The 22,441-nt window shown below is 43.3% G+C and overlaps 1 protein-coding gene across 1 annotated transcript in view; it reads right to left on the bottom strand.

The window, feature by feature from the left end:
* The window catches only part of TNRC6A (trinucleotide repeat containing adaptor 6A), a 41,566-nt gene that overhangs the window by 2,936 nt on the left and 16,189 nt on the right, over nt 1-22,441 (bottom strand). The window contains 16 exon segments of the mRNA XM_030459812.1: nt 227-367; nt 729-887; nt 2,397-2,528; nt 4,050-4,082; nt 4,684-4,894; nt 5,164-5,241; nt 5,351-5,461; nt 5,681-5,818; nt 6,458-6,600; nt 7,612-7,663; nt 8,072-8,152; nt 8,352-8,527; nt 8,691-8,855; nt 9,722-10,600; nt 10,603-12,312; nt 20,643-20,975. Of these exon segments, the coding sequence (XP_030315672.1) occupies nt 227-367; nt 729-887; nt 2,397-2,528; nt 4,050-4,082; nt 4,684-4,894; nt 5,164-5,241; nt 5,351-5,461; nt 5,681-5,818; nt 6,458-6,600; nt 7,612-7,663; nt 8,072-8,152; nt 8,352-8,527; nt 8,691-8,855; nt 9,722-10,600; nt 10,603-12,312; nt 20,643-20,975 (4,542 nt within the window).

The raw sequence follows: 22,441 nt of genomic DNA, 5'->3' as shown, positions 1-22,441 counted from the left end.
GATGCAGATCAGCCCTGGCTCTGCCTGCATTCTTGGAATATCTGTTGCACTGCATCAAGCAGCAGTGCCTGAGCCAAAGATGAGCTTTTCAGCCATCAAATCCACAACACAGCAGGAAAACAGGGAGATGATGGAGCAGCAGAGACATCTCCAAGTGAACAGCCTCTCCATGTGAGTGCAGAAAGAGGAGCAGACAGTGAGCTGGGAAGGCAGCATCAGAACATACCAGTGTTCCTGTCCCTGAGGTGGTCAACTTCCCGCACAGTGTTAATTGACAGATTGTTAATGACACTGCCAGGCGTGACGTAAGGGTCAGTTTCAGGGTCAATGTTTGGATAACCTTTCCATGGCTCACCAGGACGAAACTCTAGGAACAGAGGGTGAGAAAAGAAGGTAGTTTAGAAAAAAAAAAAAGCATCAAGAAAAGAGCAATCTAAACAACCCATCACTCAGTGACTGAAAAAAAACCTGAACTTTTTAAAGCATTTTGCTTCGATTTATTGGGCCGATTATGACTAAATTCACTTTATTTCTAGTTTTTCTGGCCCTGGCTCACTAGGGTGAAATCTCAAAGCCAGGAGATACCCTTCTCCTTGTACAATAAAACTGCTGCTCTGGATTCTGATCTGATACAAAGGGCCCCTTACAGCTTCTCCTCACAAATCCCTCCCCACACAAACCCCACCCAAGGAAGATGAAAGCCCCAGGGAGGAGACTGGGGTGGGTACCTGGTGGCCAATTAACACTGCTAGAGCCATTAGGCGATTTGGCACGGGGCCAGCCCTCCCCAATGGAGCCGGGAGGGCTGGCTGGGGAGTTACTGCTGTTCATAAAGTCATAGGGAACAAATGGAGAATCTTCCAGCCTAAAACCACTTGAAATAGCACCTGATAAAATTAAAAAAATAATAAAAAAAAGTCAAACACTTTTAGTAGCCAATTTTGATATATTTACACATAAGCATGCCCACCCAAAGCATTCATGAAACACCCAGCAGCACCCTGTCTTCTCATGAGGTCAAGTTATACAGAAGTCATAGCAGATTATATTCTCTAAAATGAAACATCTCTGAAGAGTTCAGGAGAAAATCCTAAAAATAATCTCCCACGAAATCACCACATTAAAGCAATTTACTTATTCAATGCAAGTAAAATATTAATTCAAGAAAGTAAGGGCACCCTGTGAGACCCCAGCTGCTAACAGAGGCAGGAAATACATGATGGGAGGGCTCTTGGAAGAGACAACAACAAAATCTGAAGGATCTTTAGCTGCTGCAAAGCTCTATACATTCTACTCGTATTCCTGGGATGAGTAAAAAATAAGGGAGCAAGGAGGGAAGCACTGGACAGAATCTGATTGTGTGCAAGTCCTGGAAGGAGAAGCTTGGATGTTATTACACAGCAGAGCCAAAGATACTCCACAGATAAATGTGGATACTCCACAGTTCTGAGGGAATAAATGACTTATAAGTGATTTGATGCACTATGGAGTTCAAATAATATAATTCCTAATACAATCTTCAAAACATCACCTAAAGCAACCCCAGCACCTGTGCCTCCACCTGACAGCAGCTGATGCAGTAGCAGGGCACCCCCACTAGATGTGTAGGGCAGCAGCAGCTTATTCACACTGAACAGCTGACAAACCTAAAAATACCCAAACAATCTGAGGACTGAACAGTAACAGGAGACTGGAGACATTTTACAGCTATCTTTAGACACAGAACCTTTGTGCTAGAGACTCAAATTTTAACTGGATGAGATTTCAAGCAACTGAAAACAGTTGAAATGTCATATGAATCCTGATTACTGGAAATGAAATATGAAGCAACCAAGTCCACCTCCTCTAAAACTAAGTACAGCAATGGTCTTGGTCTATCCCTTCTAAGCTCTCCCCATTTTTAGCATACAAATGTACACATGCATAACCTTAACCTGTCACTGAACATGTCAGACATGACCAGAATGCATGCAAACAGAATTTAATCCCCATAAATCACCTTAAGGCCAGCAGAGTGGGGAGAGGAAAGCTGGAAAACGTAAAGCTTTTTGTTTAAAAAAATATATATGAAGCATTCCAATCCATGTTAAAGTAAAGCTAGTAGCAAAAGTCCCACTTAAAGAAAAGTCTGGCAAAAAAGGACTTGTGTACAATGTTTCTACTGACTCTCGCCACAAGATCGCTTCTCTAAGTGAAAACATTCAAGCAAGCTCCAGGCTGCTGTACAAGACAAGCAGCAGGTCTGGCACACAGACAAGGCAACACAAATTCTGACAGCTACAAGCAACACAGCAGCTACAACTACAGCCCTAAAAATAGCAGCCTGCATTTCATATGCACGAGGTGAAAACATGAAGTGTAATGTCAAGTGCTACTTGGGGACACGTTGCACATACCATGTTTGCTGGAGTTTTGATCTAATGATGTGTTCACAGAAATGCTATCTACTGTAGTCCATTTCCTCAGTCGAGATTGTGGCTCTTTAATACTGCTCATATCCATGTTTACATTCAAGTTTGAGTTCATTCCTGAAAACATACAGAGTGTCAAATACAGACTAAGTATTTTTCTCCTGCTAATTACCACTATTGTTCTAACACACATTACTGTGATTACTTCGTGCTTCCGAGTCTTCACTTTTGAGAAAAAAAATCTAACATACAGTGAATTTACCACACAGAGAAGTTAAGCTAAGCAATGCAAAGCACTCTCAAGTTCTCAGCTCATGTCTTCATGCAAAGATGTCACTGGAAGAAGCCACTGGAGAAGTTAGAGAAACTAAAATGTGAATACCTTAAAAACGTGGCATTTCTAGCATTAGCCCAGCCCCAGCACAACCACAAATCTCACCTACACAAAGCAGAAGCACTCTACTTTCAAGAGCTACACTGAACTCCAAAAGTCACTCTACCCAATGGGTGGGTGTCTGTACTCATTCCCACAGGTCCCACCTCATTCCCTCTCCTCTTTGGGCTGTTTTCCCATCAGACCTCTCCAGCTCCTGATCCACTGGAGATCCCGATCTCCAGCTCTGGCTGAGAGGCACTGGAAAGCTGTGCTTTGTTTTGTTCCCAAGTTGACATACACTACCAGGTAGAGGCTGGTTTGCTTTTTGGTTTGGCTGCTCTACTTTGTATAGCACATGGGAAGATGTTGATGTCAGAAAAGCAGCCCTGTGAAAAGCCTCTGAAAGCCCCTGGTTAAGAGGACAGTCAGACAAGAAATACCATTTTCTATAGCTGCAACAGAAACAAGTCAAATCAATCCAGTTTCTGACACCTTTCCCTCCAGCATCTGGCTCTTTCAAAGCAGTAACCTGCGCACAACAATAAACTTGGGAGCAGCCTGAAGAAGACAGAATCCCAAAGGAAGGGTCAGAAAGATCAGAGGCTGGCAGCCAAGGTCAGTGGCACAGGCACAGATCCACATCCACAGCTCCATACCCAACAGAACCTGTACTTAAAACAGTCTTCCCAGAAGTAATTTTTCATTTCCAATTGTGGAAGATTTTGTACTGTTCATTCAGTCTACAACAATTCAACCCAAGAAATGAAACAGAAAGGAACCTAATGTAGGCAGGGTGCAATTACTCAGCATGAAGCCTGACAAGGAAGTTAACCAATTCCTTTCACCAGACCTAACCTGGTGTCTCTAAGAGCTAAACAAACTTCATTTTCACACCTTGCCCCTTGAACAAAAGCAGTTGTTGGACTGTGATGCCAATCAGCAGCAGCAACAATGAAGCATCAGCCTGGAGCTGAGACAGGCCACAGGCAGCACTGCAGTGTGCCACATGCAGGGCAACAGCACAGCCTGCCCCATCACTGCCCCACAACACCCCACCTACAAGCACAAGGGTTTCAGCAGCACTCTCTGTTGAACAGAATTCTACAAAGGTCAATGAGAATGCAAAGGAAAACAGTCCAACAGAAACGACCAGATTAGAAGCAAAGCGAAGAGGAAAAAAACAGCAATAAGGAACAAGAGGTATAAAGCTGTATGAGGTAGCATTAAAAAGGGACCTAAAGTAAGGAGAAAAATATACAAGCCTGTAATTTCTGAAGTAGAAATTGGACAGAAGCCTGGAAACATAGGGAAAAAGAAACAGGAGATGTTTGTATTTATAAATGTTCAGACATTTTGCCTGAAATAAGACAACCATTCTTTAAGAACGCTGGGCTAAAAGCTTTCTTTCCTCCACAAAATAGCTAAAAATGAAATTAGCATTTTGTTTTACCTATGAAATTCCATATTTATTGAATAAATTTTTAAATTACACAAACAAACAAGAAAGAATCCACCTTAATGGATTCTTTGTATGGGCTCTACTCCTAGAAGTCCTTTAGCTTTAGGAATCATAACTGCAAAAGGACTTTGTGTCATCCTTGGGATCAAGGGGATAAAAAAGGAAATAAAAGGGGGTAGACATTCTACAGGAATCTTGGCCATTGTGCACTGAAATACAGACAGCCACTTCTGGGCAGAAGGGAACTGGTGGAATCAGCTCTTTAGTTAAGAATGGTAACTGGAAAAGCCCCACAAAGAGTTACACTTTCCAGTAAAACTGTAAGTGCAGAGGATTACAATCACTATTGTTTCAGAGCAGGCAGGCAACATGAAAAGGAAAGCTGTGTGTCACATAAACATCAACTGGCAGTACAAAATTAGCAGAGAGAAACCCACCTATAGGGAAGCTGCTGAAAGCATTTATTGGTGATGGCCCTTTTGGCAGCTCAGGAGTAGCATGGGGTATGACATTCTCAAGGAAAGACTTCATGGTGGGTTGATGGAGTGACTGCTGTTGAGAGGGTGGAGTCTGCTGCTTCATTAACAGGTTTGGGTCAAGCTGACGGGACTGTTGCATCATCTGTTGCTGCATACTAAGAGATCGACCCTTAGAGAAACAGAGGGGTTACAAATATGCAAAAGGAGAAACAGGCAAAAGCCTTCCCACCTTTAAAGACAGAGAATGAAGCACACCCGGGTTCTGTGCAGCTCAGCACAGCAAAGCCCCAGCATTACCCACACCAAGCCTCTAAGGCTCGTCAAGACCCCATTCCCTCTTTCACACTTGGACACAACTTATAGCAAGCACTGCAGCTCAGGGTGTAGAGCAGCTTTTAAAGATAATTGGAAGAGGGAGTAATAAATGCATTTCTTTACCTGCTGCTCCTGCTGCTGACGGCCACCAGAAGGCGTGCTCCTTTGAGTCTGGGCTTTTTGCTGCTGAGCCAACAACCGCTAGGAGACAGTGTTTGGTGGGGGGGGTTTAGGAACAGTTTACAGCTGAGGTCAAGTCTCTACTTGGACTTTCAAACAGAACACGGAGTGACGAGCTGTGTTAACTTACCTGTAACTGGTTTAACTGGGACAGTTGATTCAACATGGCTACCTGCTGCGGGCCAAAAAGTGGGCTCAGGCCACCGTTGTTTGGTGCATACTTCAGTAATGATACTGGAACCTGCCAAATGGACCAGGATGGACAACACCATGAGATCCTCCAGAACCAGAGTATCACAGCCTCTGGCTAATGGCTGCCTAGCTTCTAAAGCACTGATCAAGCTCCAGATGTTTTAAAATATTTACAGGATAAGTCTCGGCATCACCAATAAACAAAACCCAACTTTCTGAAGCAGTATTTTGGTAGCTTATACACAAAATATTCCATGTATTCCGTTACCTGAGGGGAGAGTAATGGAGGAGGCACTTGAGCACGTGGATTAGGCTGAGATGAATTAAGAGGTTGTGCTGGAGGCTGCTGCATGCTCCTGGGCTGTGCTGCTATATTACCAACACCAAACACACTGGGATTGCCATTCTGAGGAGAGGACAGACAGTTAGAGACAGACACCTGCTGCTGCTTCTCCTACCCCATGCTTTCCAACTAGAAGCTAACCACATATCAAACATATAAGTAGCTAGGATATTAAATGAAAAGGTATTAAATGCTGTCAAGTAACATGCTGAGGATATGCACACAGCCTTACCTGTCTAACAGAATTCAAGTTTTGCATACCCAGCCCTGCTAGGGAGCCAAGGGCTTGGTTAGGTAGTGCATTATTTGAAGGGGGAAGCTTCATGTTTTGATTGGACATAAACTGCATGTTTTGGGACTCGTCTGCTACAATGCCATCCTGATGGGACAGACAAACCGAGGCACAAGAGCCAGCCAGCAAGCAAGCAGAAGGGAGAAACCATTGCCAGGAGCAGAAGGGAAGAGTCACAGGACAGTCCAGCACCAGGAGAAAATAGGCAGAAAACAAAAGAGATCAGGTTAGTCGTTTGCACAGCAAAGGGACTACAGAAAGAGCTTAGTTATTATTTATCAGCAGGTTAAAAACAACAGAACATATCTTATGGATTAAAAAGAAAGCCCCCAGTTTCCCTCTCCAGGAAAGAAGGGTAAGGAGCTGGCTGCTCAGAATGCAGAAGTTCCCCCCGTGAGACACCCACTGACCTTATCGAAGTAAGGACTGCGATCTATGGAAGACTCTTTGGAAATCTGAGGACGAGAACCAGGGCCTTTCCCAACCACACGATTGTAATCTCCCACCCCGAGGCCATGCTTATCCAGCTCCATCCGTTTCTCTTGCAGTATCCCTGGGAAAAGGCAGAGAGGTGACCACAGCATCCAAGGACTGCTCTGCTCTGCTCTCCAGGTACCCCAGCTCATGCTCATGAAGGGCTGAGCCAACTCTACTCCCAAATAGTTACCAATAAAAGGCAACATCTGTTTAGCTGTAAACATTCTGAGCTTACTGAAAAAGGAAAGGAAGCATTGTGAATTGATGGCCAGAGAAAAGCATGGAATCATAATTTTTAAACTTGAGTTTCCAGTTGTGAACGTAATTTTTTTTGGGTTTTTTTATAGTGGCAATAAGCACTGTCTTGGCTTTGAAGTAGTATTTTTATTACATCCACACACCCCAAACATTTGTATAATATTTTCTTTACTGAATTTTATTCAGAAAGAAACTATTTAATAAAAAGCTACAATGGTTTCTATTTAAATCTTCTATTGTTATAATGTGTTAAAGAATTATGTGTTGAACACTTTTTATTTGCCAGAGGAACACAAAGGTCAATGGACTCAAATACAACTACCAGAGCTCAGAAGTAATTGTACACTCAAAGTTTAGATGTTTTTAAGAATATATATATATATATTTGTATTAATTTAGCTCTTAGAACCAAAAATGTGTTTCTGAGAATAACCACATCGAGGAAGTGTGGTATTTGAAACATTTGTTTATGTAAGTGAAGGTTTGCAGAAGGCAATTTAGAGGCTTGTATTACATAAAACACACCCTAAAACATTACTTCAAGTCAGCTTAATATATACTTTATATATATATATATATATATATATCAGCTTAGCCTGATTTATGGGTAATGTTACTATAGCAACCAGGTGATTCTGGTGTGCAGAGTTACTCACATGCACTTTTTTTTTTTCCTCTCTTTAGGGGTATTCCTCAGTTTTTAGCTATATATATTGCTGCTAATGCTACATATTACATGTACTTTTTAAAAAAGTAATTTACAGAAGTATATAAACTAAAAGACTGGAAAGGACAGTAATAAAAGCAAGCAAAGTTCTCCTGTCCTCACCTCCAGACATGTCCATCTTATTGCTCTGTATGGTTTCATCTGGTGATTCTCTCTGAAGTAATAAAATGAATCAATTATTTAATAACAGCATTTTTAAAAGCTAAAACAAAGAGATTCATACATACTATTTCAATTCAAACCTGCAAGAAAAAAACCAAGTAGAGACAAATCAGATGCTATTTTGAAGCATTCCCTCCCATCAGCTGTCACCCAATTGAATATTTGTCTATTTTCACCAAAGACATGGAACTTTCAGTAAGGCATCAGACTACAGGATGAACACCTGGGCAGTGTTACAGAAACACTTTTCCTCAATAAATATGGGTTTGTAATGAGGATACAAAGAAATGGGATGGGTGACAGGGGAGACAAACAGAAGAGAAAAATACTGAGAATCAAGACCAGGTAATTTAGTATTTTAGTCTTAGTGCAGGAAAGCCAGGTAAGGGTAAATACTTACCGAAAAACTGAGATTTGTGAATTGCTTAATGAATGGATTGATCCATGTTTCATCTTGCTTATTTCCACCTTTCATTATTCCCTTAAAAACAGAAAGGAATTCCTGTGATCCTCAGATGATGTTTACCACCTACTGCTTAAATTACATCCTAAAATGCTATGAGTGAAGATTAAAGCCCAGCAGCACTGCACACTCAGTGCAAAGCAACCTGCTCTGAATGACAACCTGCCTTTAGAAATGACAACAGTGAAAAAACCTTGACTCAACCTCATTTCATTACCTTTGTGGGCATTTTTTTCATATAGGTTGGCCAATTTAAAGATGGGCTAGCTTCTTGTGAAGAACTGCTGTTCCACATTCCAATCTCAACATCCTCCTCTTCCTCCCAGCTGGTCTGACGACTGCCTGTCAGTGGCATATCATCTCCACACCAACTATCTTGCATAGATTTAGGCCCTGCTCATGAAAAAAAACCAACCCATCACGTTAACATTTGAATAGCAGGTGAGAGCCTTCAGCACAGAAGTTATCTTGAGGTATACTTAAAGATTAAAAGCCACAAAAATGGTCAAGTTTCTGAAGAGGTATTTCACCTTCCTCAAGTCCCTTTATTACTCACCAGGTTTAGTTGAAGCCTGTTGACCAAGAGAAGTGTTTCCCCAGCCAGAGGTGCCTGCTGCATCACTGATGGGTTCTCCCCAGCTGGTACCAGTATCCATGGGTTTACCCCACGCTGAAGTTCCATTATCTACAGTAGTGGCTGGAGTAGGAGGCTCTCCCCAACCTTTTTTTAAAGCAGTATGAGTTATTTGCATGTTTTTAAATAGGATTTTAAAAGCTATCTAAAGAGACTCAAGTCTTTGCCTTTTCTAGACCCATAACTTACAATAAAAAGTATGTTAGTACACATTTACATTTTGTGTGGAGGTAATCATTATAACTGTAATATTATTACAGTTCTGTAATATATCATTATAACTGTTCCACTAAGGGGGGAAATAAATAAATTAAAAAAAATCACAAAAATACAAGTTTCATATTAAAGAATGACACTTTGATAACTGAATTTTTTAAGATATTAAGTTCCTACAAGCTATTCATCATATTTAAGCTACTTCTAAGCTACTACTCTTCACAGCTGACAAGAGACAGAGCACAAAATATTTCATGAACACCACAGCAGCTCATCCACAAGTATCAATATTCACTGCTCCTGAAACTGTGAGACCAGAAAGTCTGATCTTGAGGCCACAGGAGCCTATCATCCTGTCCTGTAACAGCTCAACACTTTTTTTAGGGGCTCTTTGGCACAATTATGTTTTGGCTGTTTCAGAATAAAATCAACAAAAATACATTAACTCCTCAGATGCTACTTTAAGTATTTCCTGTATTCTCAGGCCCCCAGTAGAGCTGTCCAGTCTGTGTTACTCAAGCAATTTAAAGCCAGGACACATATTCCAATCTGTCTAATATCATCAAACATCTTTGAGCACTGCTGGTATTTATTTTTCTTCATAAATACAAGCATCACTTCATTTGCTGGCACCTTCCCTTTTCCACTTGGAAACCAAAATGTTGTTGCATGAAGCCAGAACAAAAGAACTGTTCTACAACTAAGAGAAAACAAATGTGCATAAAACCAAGTCTTACCAGAACCCGAGCTGCTCTCCTTGCTAGACATGGCACTTGAAGACAGTAGCTGCTGATGTACCTGTGCTTGCTGGTCTGAACTGCTGCTACTGTTTGGGACATTTTTATTCCACATATTCACATTTTTGTAGTTGTACTTGCTTGGATCACCCCAAGCAGAAGTTCCATCATCAATTTCCATTTTACGGCGGATTGATTCAGGGGATGGCTCCTCCCAGCCCGTGGGTTCTTCCTCCTTTGCTGGTGCTGGCATTGGCCCACCCAGCCAGCCTGACCCCGGGGGCTTGGTTGTGGCAGATGGTGCTCCCCAAGAGCCAACATCTGGTTTGTTCCACTCTGGAGAGCTGACTGGCTTGGACGAATCCCCCCAGCCTTGAGGCTGACTGGATTTGGGAGGGTCTCCCCAGCCCTGATTCTGATTAGACTTTGCAGGCTCATCCCATCCTGAAGAATTATTTGGGTTTGTATTATTACCTCCCCAAGTAACAGAATTTGATTTACCTGGCTCGTTCCAACCAGATACTGATCTGTCACTGTCGCTGCCTCCTGAACTGGATTTCTTAGCCTCACCCCAATGGTTATTTCTTGAATTTTCACCCCAGCTGTCACTGGCAGAAACTGCCCAACCCTGGCTGGCCTTCTGCCCATCCACCCATCCCTGTTTGATCTTCTGTGTGTCATTCCAAGATGACTTTTCCTCTTTGCCACTTCCCCATGACTGATTGCTCTTGACCATTACTGTAGCAGCAGAATCTTCTTCCCACCCCCCTTGGCTGTTTGACCCTTTGGAGTCTCCCCACCTAGTAGCAGACTTTGGATCTCCCCACCCTGATACAGATGAGGTATCATTATTATTAGGGCTAGGTCTATCCACACACCCCCTGAGCTGGAAGTCTGTGTCACAGAGCCTCCCCAGGCCTCTGTCCCATTGTCAGTTTTTCTTTCACCCCTCGGTGATGCTTCGGTATCCCAGGCAGTGTTCTGTTTGATTGGAGTCTGTCCCCAACCCGAGTTGGAGAGGACACGTGGATCTAAGTCAGTTCTGTTCACTATGCTTTGGAGTAATGCATGCTGGTCAACTTTCCTTCTGTCTCTGCTCTGTCCATCTGCAGCCGCTCGATCTTCTCTGCATCCAGCGCTCTCCGAGCTCCCTTCACTGTCCCCCGTACCTGCTTTGGCCCAGGCGCTGCTCTGCTCCGTCCCCTGGGAGGCAGCAGGACTCTGGCTGCTCAGCTCATCCTCCTCAGTAGATTTCCATCCATTTGTAAACTTCCTGCTGTTCCCGCTCAGGCTCTCGTTGGAATGCTGACTGCTGGGCAGTTTGCTCCAGTCCCCGTTGGGAACACCGCCGGTGCCCGCGCTCTGGGCTGGGCTGCCCCATCCCCTCCTGCTTCCGCCAGCGCTCGTCCCGTTCCCACCTCCCCAGGGCCCGTTCTGGGAGCTGACTGTCCCTGCCTCCCACACCCCTCCTCCTTTATTCCCGTTGAGTTGAAAGTTAGTGCTGCCAGGCCCGCCGGCGCCCGGCTGCATTACAGTTGCATTCACAGTGTCACCATTAGCTTGGCTGCTGGGGCCCGAACATTTGTCTCCGGAGTAATTAGAACCATAGGCACCCCACGTAGTACCGTAAGAGCCACCGTTTTTGGCCTCACCGTTGCTGAGGTGCGGAATGGAAGTGCCATTTGTGAGCGGAGAGGCCTGCATCTGAGAATGGTTCATTGTGCTCACGCGCCAGGCCCCGTGCCCCGTGGCGTTGGGCAGTTCATTCATCTGCACCGAACCAGCAGAGTTTGGTAAACTAGAGGTCATAAAGTTAGTAGTGTTATTTGGTCCGTTCATTTCAGTGTTAAGGTTTTGAGGCTGCCCACTGAATGAAACCTTCCTTGTACCATTTACTTCAGAATCGCAGTTTTCCTGAAGGCTTCCCCAGGAACCATGGGCTGAACCACCCACCTTGGAGTTAATACTCTGACTGCCAGACAGCTGACCTATGGTACTGCACGGGATACTTGTGCCAGGATTACCACTCCCTACAGACCCTTTCAGGGCATGTCCATTGTTCTCTAATACAGGCCAGGCACCATGGTTGCCATTTGAATTCAAAGTGCTTGGATTTAACCCTCCATTTGATGAAGAGCTTATGGTGCCCCAAGCATTCATTCTATTGTTGCTACTTTCAGATTTGCTGTCAGGAGCATCCACAGAAACTTGACATGTGCTTATTATGGTCCCGTGGGATAAACCCCACGGCCCATTAATACTTCCATTGCCCACATTATTGCTGTTGCTACCAACCACAAACTTATTTTGAGAACCATGTCCAATGCCATTCCGAATGCCATCGTTGTCACCACCTGTGCTCCCTGAAGCCATTATCACCAGGTTTCTCTCCGACCCAGAGCTAGAGGCAGAGTCAGTGTCCATACATTCTGATGTCAGCTCTGGGTCACTGCCAGTGATTGATGGCCATGCTTCTTTGTCAGAGCCGTCTACAATAACTTTATCCCAGTTTGTGCTGGAGTCACTAGTTGAAGAGACTGGTCCCCAGTGAGGATTTTCATAATGTGATCCTAGACCACTGTGGTTCAGATCTGAAGGGAAGAAGGAAAGTCCAAGAGCATTATTATGAATTTAGTATTATTACTTCATTAAGCAGGAGAGAAAAAATGTATAAAGACACTAAGCCAAGAATTATTTTGCTTATTTTAACACTGCAGTCACTGAAGATGACAGAGAAAGCTTCCAAGTAGAGCTGCTCAGAAGGCTGCAGGACCTAGAACACTCACCAGCATGCAAAGCTGCACTGTCACAAAAAGCCCAAAGCAGCACTCCCAAGGGTACAGTTTGTTCCTCCAGAGAAAGGTTTATTTGAAAAAATACTTTTGTAGGTAGTAGTGCAAAGTATTCTGCAAAAACATATGCTTATTAAAAACTAAACTACTATATAAAATCCAAGGCATTCCAAAAGGCAGAAGTTGAAACAGGATACTAAACTTCCTACCAAATGCTCTCTGACAACAGCCAGAGAAACACTCACCCTCACTATAAGATATTCTATGGGATTTCTGGAGTACACCTTGATATACTTTCTTTTACACAATTGGACACAAAACTCACAAGACCAGTCTAAAGTTCTGCTGCTGCAGAACTAAAGATTAGGTGTAGTGGTTGAACTGATACTTCTCCTTTTCACTTACATAAAAACTAGTTCATTTTTGCACAGCTCAGCTGCTGACCCTGCCTGGGAATCAAGATGACACACACTGTAGTCCACTTACAAACCTTTCCTGGTTAAATACACTCATTGGGGTGTATTTGCTACAAAATAAGTGCTATCAATTTTCATCTCATCTGCCTGAGACTTCACTGCAGAGACCCCTTCCCCAACTCTTAAACCGAACCACAGTCAGACAGGTGCCTAGTAGATGAAACTATGCAATTGTGAAGCCTCAGAGGAAGCTGCCAGCCTCACCAGCTCCTCCTTCACCTACAAGGGGTGCTAATTCTGCACCAACCCCTGATGCCCACCCCAGCCCCTACCTACAGCGCAGGAACAAGCAACTGAGCTGCAGCTACTCCAAAGTCACTCAAAATTGCCACCTACTTAGAGGTTACAACATATACAAGACAATGACTTCTGGCAACAGCTACTGGCTGGAATGCAGGGATCACTCAGCAGGAGGCTGATCTTAGGGCTCCAACCCAACCACAAAAAGGCTTCATGTGGTTTATTGTGTGGAGGCACAGACTGACCAAGCTGAAGAGCAGCACAGTTGATGCAGGTTTAAAAAGAGACCTTGTTTCAGTGCTTCCATCTCTCAGAAGGAACTTGAGAAGACCACGGCAAACAGAAGACCTCAGATTTTAGAAGAGAGTAATGAGTTTTAAATACTACATTATCTGAATTTATGATCCCAATGATCTACAGGAAATGGGAAGGAGCTAAAAAGCTTCTATTTCAATTCCTGCAGACAGTTTGCTGAGTTTTACACTGACACACAAACAGCTCTGGTGTGGTTTTCATTAATTTTAAAGCAATATTACTCAGAGAAAAAGCATCCAGCCAAAGACCCTGCCTCCAAGGGAATGTAGCCTGGAGCAGCACAGAGCAGAGATCACCCACTGCTCCTCCACCATCCAGGATGCAGCAGCTTGAGGGAGCTGAAACAATCAGTGAAGTTTCACAAAGAAAGGCAAGAAACAAGGTGCTGGCACAGCATTTTGGAACAGGGATCAGTGGAAAAAGACCTGTGGCAGGTAGAAATAGGGCAAGAGAATTAAGAGCATCAAAACCTGCCCTAACAAAACCAGGATTTTGATTACACAAACATTATCCCAATAATGTGATCACTTTTAACAACACCAAAGCATACAGGTGGCAAACTGGCAGAATTGGGTGTGAAGATGCAGGTTATGACTACAGGAGAGAGTGAAATGGTAAACAAACCCTAATTTGCACAGCAATAGAAGACATAAAAAGAAAGCTTGCATTTATTAAAATCCTTTTGTAGTGATTTAGATGCAATAGGAAGTTTGTAATGAGCCAATAACCAACAGCACAAAGTGACTGTTTTACTGTTATCCAGAATTTTATCCCAGTACATACAAAACTACCTTCCTGGATGCAATTGTGTGTTAAATGATTTCTAGTATGAGCCACTGTTCTGAAATATTCCTGTCTCCACACCCCACAGACTTCTGAGGTTAAGCATAGAAATACTGAAGCTATTATCTCTGTTCCTCCTCTCTGGCAGACACCACAGACACACTCTCAAAACTGAGAAATTACAGCTGACAACACACAACACTTGGTTCACAGCAAAAGCAGCCAGCGACAGCCAATAGCTCTAATCTTGGATTTCTCCCCAGAACTACTCTGAAGCTGCAACTGGGCCTCTGCTACTCAGATCTTGGACACAAAAATTTACAGAAACCTGAGCTTCTTAAAATGCAGTAACCCGCTGCCATTTTTAAAAAAAAATCTGTAATTTAGCAATTTAATGCTTTCTAGCTCTCCAGTTACCCCTGTGGACAATGTTTGCTGGAAACTATGTATTTTTTAAAGCTGTTTTTTTGTTTTCAGGTACAACTACATGGTCTGAACAAAACAGCAGGATTGAGAAGTATAAATGAAGGAACACCTGAAGCTTGCTCCCATGAATCACCAGTGGGAGTTATTTGTATAAACACTATTGGACACTTTGCTAGGATTTCTTTGCACGCATAAACAGAAAATAACAGAAGGAGATTATGTAAAGTTACAAAAAATTAAAATTCATTTATCCCATCTTTGTGTTTTAAGTTGTACCTTGGCCAAGTCATCCCCCACAAACTCCCCTCACCTCAGCAACACATCTCATATTAACAAGGAAATTGCTTTAGTGAAAGCACTATCAGGTGGTATAGGAATGCAGCAGCAGGTAGATTTCCTTCAAAAGTTAAGTAAATCCAGCTGCCCGAGATTCCTCCTGGAATCCTATTGTTGTCTCCCACCAAGGCAAAGTGAGAGTTTCCTCCTTAGCTAGTTGGTCAGGATACACACTATCTATTCCTCCAAAGTAATAAAGATATGTGAACCCTGTTTAGAAGCTCTAATTGAGTAGAACATGAACTTTCACTAAATATGATCATGCCTTTATTTACTTCAGGCTTTTAGGGCTCTGGTACACATTGCTCCCTCTGCCTCCCTTCCCACTTCCAATATACACTGCTACCCAACAGGCTGCCAGTATTCCACCTTCCCAAATATTATGGAGTTTTGGTTCTTATGTAAAAATGCGTTTTAGTAAACAACCTTTCCAGCTTTTAAGAAACAAGCTAAAAGGCACAGGAGAAGAAAGCTGCCAGCACAAGGGCAGTGTGCCTGGGCACCAAGCCCACCCCAGGGGTAGCCCCCCCAGAAGGGACCATCCTGCACACTGTCCCCTCCCTGAGCAGTGGCTTTGCATGGCCCCCAGCAGCCCCCAGCACTCACCCAAGGCAGCATGCAATGGCAGAAAGTCAGTCACCCAGCACATGCTGCTGAGAAATGGTAAGCCAAAGAATTAAAAATAAAATAAATCAAATAAAATCGGACAAAGTGGTATGAAACACGTAAGCGCAACAAACACACGTGGCGTGGAAAAAGGTGAGAGTGAAATTAGCTAACCTGACTGGTTAGGGGAGTGGCTCACCAAGTCCCGAATGGGAGGCATGCCTACAGAAACAGAACAAAACAAAAACAAGAAAAAAGAAACAAAGAAAGGAAGAACATTACATAAGTGTTACTTAAGTAAACTAGCCCTTTGAGAACAGCCCCCAGGTCTTTAAAACAATTCCCTAGCACCCCTTTCTCTCTGGAAAGGCCCATGTCTCAGGGTCCTGCTGCCTCCAGCCCCCAGCAGGTTCTGCACTGCCTGCCCACAGCAGCAAACCCAGCCCTCCAGCCCCTGGGTCAATTACAGCAGTTTTGCTGCTTTTACTAAATAATTGTACTAGTTGTTAGTTTTAATACACTTGGCATTTAATTAACCAATTTAATATGTCTGGTTTAAAAAGTCTGCTTTCTATAAAAAAGCAGAGGAAGAACTCATCAAAACCCAATTCAGGTAATTTTTCCCTGTACTAACTCTGAATTTCAGAGGTCAGCCCTGAAGCTTAAGCAAGTTCACATCCCAGCATGCCTTCTCCACCTGGAAGTCATTATTTTGCTCTGTGATTTTAGGAAACAGAACTAAACAGGGTCCAGCTCTGACTTAGCCCAAGTGTGTGCATAAGAAACTTCCACTTCCCACTCTCCCAGCTTCCTCCCCTGTTTCCCACAGGCAGCCATGTTCCAAATCCACAAAGTTTACAGTTGGAGACCACCACTGCCACTTTAAGGGATTGTTTCCTACGTTAAGCCAACCTCCACCACTATTAACTGCAAATCCAAACTGCTCCCTTCTTCCCTACAAAAGCCAAGAAACTCTCAGGAACAATCACTGCTTCCCAAGGCTCTGGCTGAACATCCCTTGCAGCCCTGCTGCAGGATGCACATAGAGCAGGACCCAAGTCATGGGGTAGGTGCTCTCCTGGTTTGTTCTGTCCCACAGGGACATTCCTGTTGGCGTTTGCCATTCCTGCTGGAAAATAGTTTATTTCCCTGCAGAATCCATGTCCCTGGATACCCACCTGGCTATTCTGATGTGCTACAAAGTGCAGAGGCAAACAAACCCTGAGCAGCACTCCGGACCTTCCTGTCATGTGGAGTTTACACAAGGGCGGAAATTTCAGTAAAACAAAGAACTGCACTGGGCATGAAAATGTCCTGATAAAGAGCTACTTAATGCAGACTTCTGAAAATAACCACTTAGTTTCAAGACTGCATCCTTTCAGCATTACTACATGGCAGCAGCTTCACTTACATGTCTTTATTAAAAAGATAATGTTCTAGAAACAGCAGGGAAAAAACCTCCAACCCACAGGACTGGCTCTTAAGCTTTACTTCTAAAGGCAGTAGGTTAATTTTCAAAATAGAAGATTGTTCACACAAATCACAAACACAGAGATGGTTTTCTTTGCCCACTGATGTAATTAAAAATTTTTTTAGTACACAAGATTTAGAAACTAACTATGGCCAAAGGAATTAAAGGAAGACTTTAAATTTAGCAGTATTTGTGTTCTCTGGCTTTTACAAAGCACCCACCAAAGAGTTACAACAACTGGAACTGGGGAGAGATCCAATCCTGGGATCTGTCAGGGAGTAAAACAACTGGAACTGTTCCCAATTCCAGAGATTTTGGCTGAAACATATCAAGCTATGTGTCTTCTTTTAGCCCTAAAATACCGATCTATTCCAATGCCAACTAAACAGTGCTTTAACATAGTGAAGAACTTAAATCTACACAGATATATTGTTAAGGTATAAAATTTGTTGATCCAAATGGCCTAAAGATGGATATTACAATAAGAAGGGACCTACAGATGTGTCAAACTTCATGAGATTTTCATTTCAGACATAACTGGAGACAAAAAGAGGAACCAAAGAGAGTGAACAGGTAAGACTGAGACAGGCAAACAATATTGTATTATATACCAAGTTGTCAGAAGACATTAAGCCACCCCTGCAAGTTGCAGAAGACCTGGAACCTCTAACAAACATACAGCACTGAAAAATTATTTTCCTTTACACTCTCATCTCACCTCCGTTTCTCAGAGACAACAAAACCAGACATTACTCCTGGTTATGGGAGAGCAAAGAGATTTTTCCAGCACAGAGACCCTGGGCACCAAGCCCCCTGTGTCAGCTCTGCCCTGGGCACAGGGGAATTCCCCAAGCAGAGACCTGGCAGGATGCTACAGGTGACACAAACATTTTCTTAAGACGAGGATAAGTGATTCAGCCAACTTTTCTCACACCTAAAGATTCTCAGAACCTTTTGGATGCCAGCTGGATGTGCAGACACATTATTCAAATAATTAACATATTATTCAAACCACAGAACTACTTCCAGTAAAGCAGCTCAGCTCTGCAGGGCATAGGGACATGGTGACACCTCCCAGCCCAAAGCTGCACCACAAAATCAGGAGGAATGCAGTAAGAGCAATGGGAACCCAACTAACTACATTTTGGGCTCTCATTCACAAAAAGGAAATGAAGGACAGTATACTCAGGAAACCCTCTGGATACTATGAGAAAGCTTTAGCAGGTTGCATAAGGAGTAATACTTCTTGGGGTAGTTTAATGTGAATTTTTATTTAAATCACTACTTGCTGGCAGCATGTGTTGGCAACACAAACTGACCAGCAGAGGATATCTGCTGGAGAAAAAGCTTCATCTTAGAATCAAGTACATGAAAGGTTACTTCAACCCTGGCTATAGACAGGAAAAAAAAAATTACACAGATGAATTAAAAGAAATAACTGCTTTAAAATGTCTTCTTGGAGTGGTGAAGAGTTCTATCAGTATGCTACAAAAATAATAGTTGAAAATAAGGCCAGAAACCTTCCTCAAAGGGCACATGGATAAACTGCTTCCAATGCTTTGAATCCTTACTCTAATTTTAATTTTTTGTAACTGATGGGGTTAGGAGTCCCATCCTTTGTGGTGTATAAAACACTAATTTTGAAAAATGTTAGGAATGCAATAGTTTCAGAAGAAATTCTGTGCAGGAAAAAGTTGCATCATTACTGCTATATGCACAAATAAATACAACTATAAAACCAAAAAAGGCTCTGTCCAAGTCTCAGCATACATTAATACCAAATTCCTTTGAAAATCTAGATCCCTACGAAGAAAGTTACTGTCCTGGTTTGGGCCAGGATAAAAGAGATTTTCTGTCTTGTACTTTTGCTTTCAGCTCAGTCTCTTGTCAGGAGCTGCACTTGCTGAAATTAACAGCAAGTTTCTCAGTCAGTGTCTGCTTCTAGGACTGATAACACTTGATGTTTATAGTTACAGCCAGAGCCTGGTGTGCCCAGCCAAGGACACTGCTCAGCTCTGAGGAACATTTTACCCTCCAGAAGGAATAAAGAGGTCCCACCTGCAGCCTCCTTTGGGGAGGAAGGGACAAAAGAGATGCCAGAATTGACCAAACAGAGCATTCCATCCCATACACCTCATACTCAGGATAAACTTGAGGGATCACAAGAGGCCTCCTGCCCTTCCTGCTTCCCTTCCTTCACCCGTTCCCTGTTTCCTTCAGCATCCTGGGAGGATTCCATCCATTATCTGCCTGTGCTCCTGATCCATCCCAGCCCATATCTGTGTGTTCCTGCCTCCAGCTCCCAACTGCTCCTGACCCCAGGATTCCAGCCTGGACTTTCCCAGGGCTGCCCTGCAGCCTCGGTGGTGACGTGAGAGTTACTGGGATCAATTTTCCTGTATATTTGTAGATATTTAGCAATTTTTCCTATTTATCATCATTGTTTCATTAAAGTTGTGTAGTTTAGTTTCCAACCCATCAGTCTCTCTCCCTTATTCTCTCTCCTTTCTTTATCAGGGAGCAGAGAAAGATTAACAGAGCAGCTGTCACTTGGTTTAATTGCTGGTCCAGTGTTAAACCCTGACAGTTACTTTTTTCCAGTCAAAACCAGACAGCCCTTATTGTCGCCCAAAACCTGCTGCACTGTGTGGTAGTACATCCACTGAACAGCAAGTTATGTACATGTAGCAGGCAAGTTTACTACTCTTGAGAGGGTATTTGGAGAGAATGCATAAAAAGCCAAAATAATAAAGGATAACTACCCCTGAACAGTAGTACAGTAAGGGCCCATCCATTTGGTAAGACAACACAGCTCTGACCCAACAACAAAAAGTAATTCTGATATTTTGAACAATCTGTATCCTAGATGTAGAAAGATAGAAGAAAATAGATATGGTGAAAGCTGTTCAGAATGCTCTGGAAACTGTCTGAAAAACCCTTTCTTGGGAGAGCTGTGCATCAAAACTGGATGCAAAAAAGATGCTTCATACCAGGACCATGCCTGGATCACTTATTAGGATAAAGGCTGAAAATTCAGAACACAGCAGTGGTGACACTGGCCTCAACACCTCATCAACAGACAAGCCTACTGCACATCCCTGCCAGCAAGCAGCAGCTCAGATGTCTGATGCTGAAGTATGAAACTTGCACCAAGATGGCTGAAACCATCCTGCAAAGGTAGGATACAACACAGGAAAACATCTCATCATGCTCCAGCTTCCATTTCAAGTTGAAATAACATTAGTTCAACCACTACCCTGATGACTGAGTGCAAACCATTGGATTTCAGTGAAGGAAAAACAGCACCCATACAATGTAAAAAAGAAATGAAAACTAACTCCTCCAAATTTTTGTTTGAAGAATCAATTTGAACACTGTCAGTGCTGCTTAGGATGGTGTTTTTTAAAATCTCTGCTATAAACACACAGTTCTGTATTCTGAAAACACAAACATGAAGGCCTTTAGAATAACCTCACCTGGCTGTTTTTTGCTGCTGTTGGGCACTTCTCCGTTGGTCACTGGCTGGCTGTGTGTGACAGTGCTGCCTCCTGGCTGCCCAGGTAATACTTGAGGAGTAGATCCCAGGCTTGCAGCTATCCCAGGTAACTGCTGACCTCGTTTCAGCAGCTGTTTGTGTTCCTGGTGCCGGAATCGTGGCGGTACTTCCCGAGGAGGGTAGCGAGGCAGAGACTGCTGCTGGCTGCTGGCGGGGGCCCGCTTGGCATTATTGGTGGTACTGGGTCCTGGGGGAGTGCCCTGGGAGGTGACAGGCTGAGGCTGGCTTCCACTGGTCTTTGTGTGTTCTGGCACTGCCCCCACCCCCAAGAAAGAGAAAGTCGAACAAAGTTATTAGTGGGAACAGCAACTTTAAAAAAAAACCAAAACAACAAACTGCAGATGAAGGCAATATTCTTAGATGTGCCTAGAGACCCAGAAAGGCAGCAGTGGTTCTGGTTCAAGCTGTAACTCAGAACCACAGAATCATCTGGGTTGGAAAGGAGCTCTGGGATCATCAAATCCAACCCTGGATCCACTCCCCCCCGTGGTTCCCAGCCCATGGCACTCAGTGCCACATTCAGGCTCTTCTTAAAAACCTCCAGGGATAGATGGAGAATCCACCCCCTTCCTGGGCAACCCATCCCAATGCCTCAGCACCCTCTCTGCAAAGAATTCCTTCCTCATATCCAACCTAAACCTCCCCTGACAGAGCTGAGGCTCTGCCAGGGGAGGTTTAGGTTGGATATTAGGAAAAAATTCTGAAGCCCATGGCCTCTTGTCTCTACCTGGGAGCAGAGCCCGACCACTCCTGGCTCCAACCTCCTTTCAGGGAGTTGTAGAGAGTGATGAGGTCTCCCCTGAGCCTCCTCTTCTCCAGACTGAACTCATTCCCCACCAGGGGCTTCATCACCCCAGAACCACAGGGCTGGAAGCAGAATTCTCCTGCCATCAGTCCTAACCCAGTTCTCCCAGAGAAGGGATGCCACTCCCACCAAGCTTTCTGTGGCTGACAAATCAGCACCAGGTCAGCTTATTCTGGCATTTAAACTTATTTTAGAAAAAATACTCACTGTATTGTTTCCTGGGCCTTTGACCATTTTTTTGGTTTTGTTAAAACCATTTTATTGCTCCCTTTCAGGACAGGTAATACAATGTAAAAAAGAAATGAAAACTAACTCCTCCCATTTTTGTTTGAAGAATCAATTTGAACACTGTCAGTGCTACTCAGGGTGGTGTTTTTTAAATCTCTGCTATAAACACACAGCTCTGTATTTTGAAAAACACAAACATGAAGGCCTTTAGAACAACACATCACCTAAGAATCAGCAGCTGAGTCATGTTATGGTAGAATACTAAATTTAGGCTACTTTTCTTAAAGCAGAAAAGAAAAATGGTGGGGACCTCCTTGTTTCTCAGGGTGCAGAGAGGCTCTGGCAGCTCCAGCCACCCCCAGCACCCACCCAGTGCTCTCCATTTCACAGCTGACTGGAGAAAGACAGGGCTCAGGAGAGGAATGGCCAAGACATAAGTCAATTTAATGGAGAGAGCATGGGGAATAGAACATATTCAGAAGCAATTGGCAAACAAAATAGAAATCCCCCACACTGTATCAGATTCCATCCCCTGAAGCTGTTACCCGTGTTGTAAAAAAAAAAAAAAAAAAATTAAAAAATCAGGTACCTTAGATCAGATTTCTTGCACAGCCTTTTGATTATTATAGTGTGACAACAAATTATAATAGGAACTGAAATTCATAAAACCAGATCTATTTCCATTT

This window comes from Calypte anna, chromosome 14 (genome assembly GCF_003957555.1).
Source record: "Calypte anna isolate BGI_N300 chromosome 14, bCalAnn1_v1.p, whole genome shotgun sequence".
In the NCBI taxonomy this organism is placed as follows: domain Eukaryota; kingdom Metazoa; phylum Chordata; class Aves; order Apodiformes; family Trochilidae; genus Calypte; species Calypte anna.
This window is presented reverse-complemented; position numbering and strand designations above follow the sequence as displayed.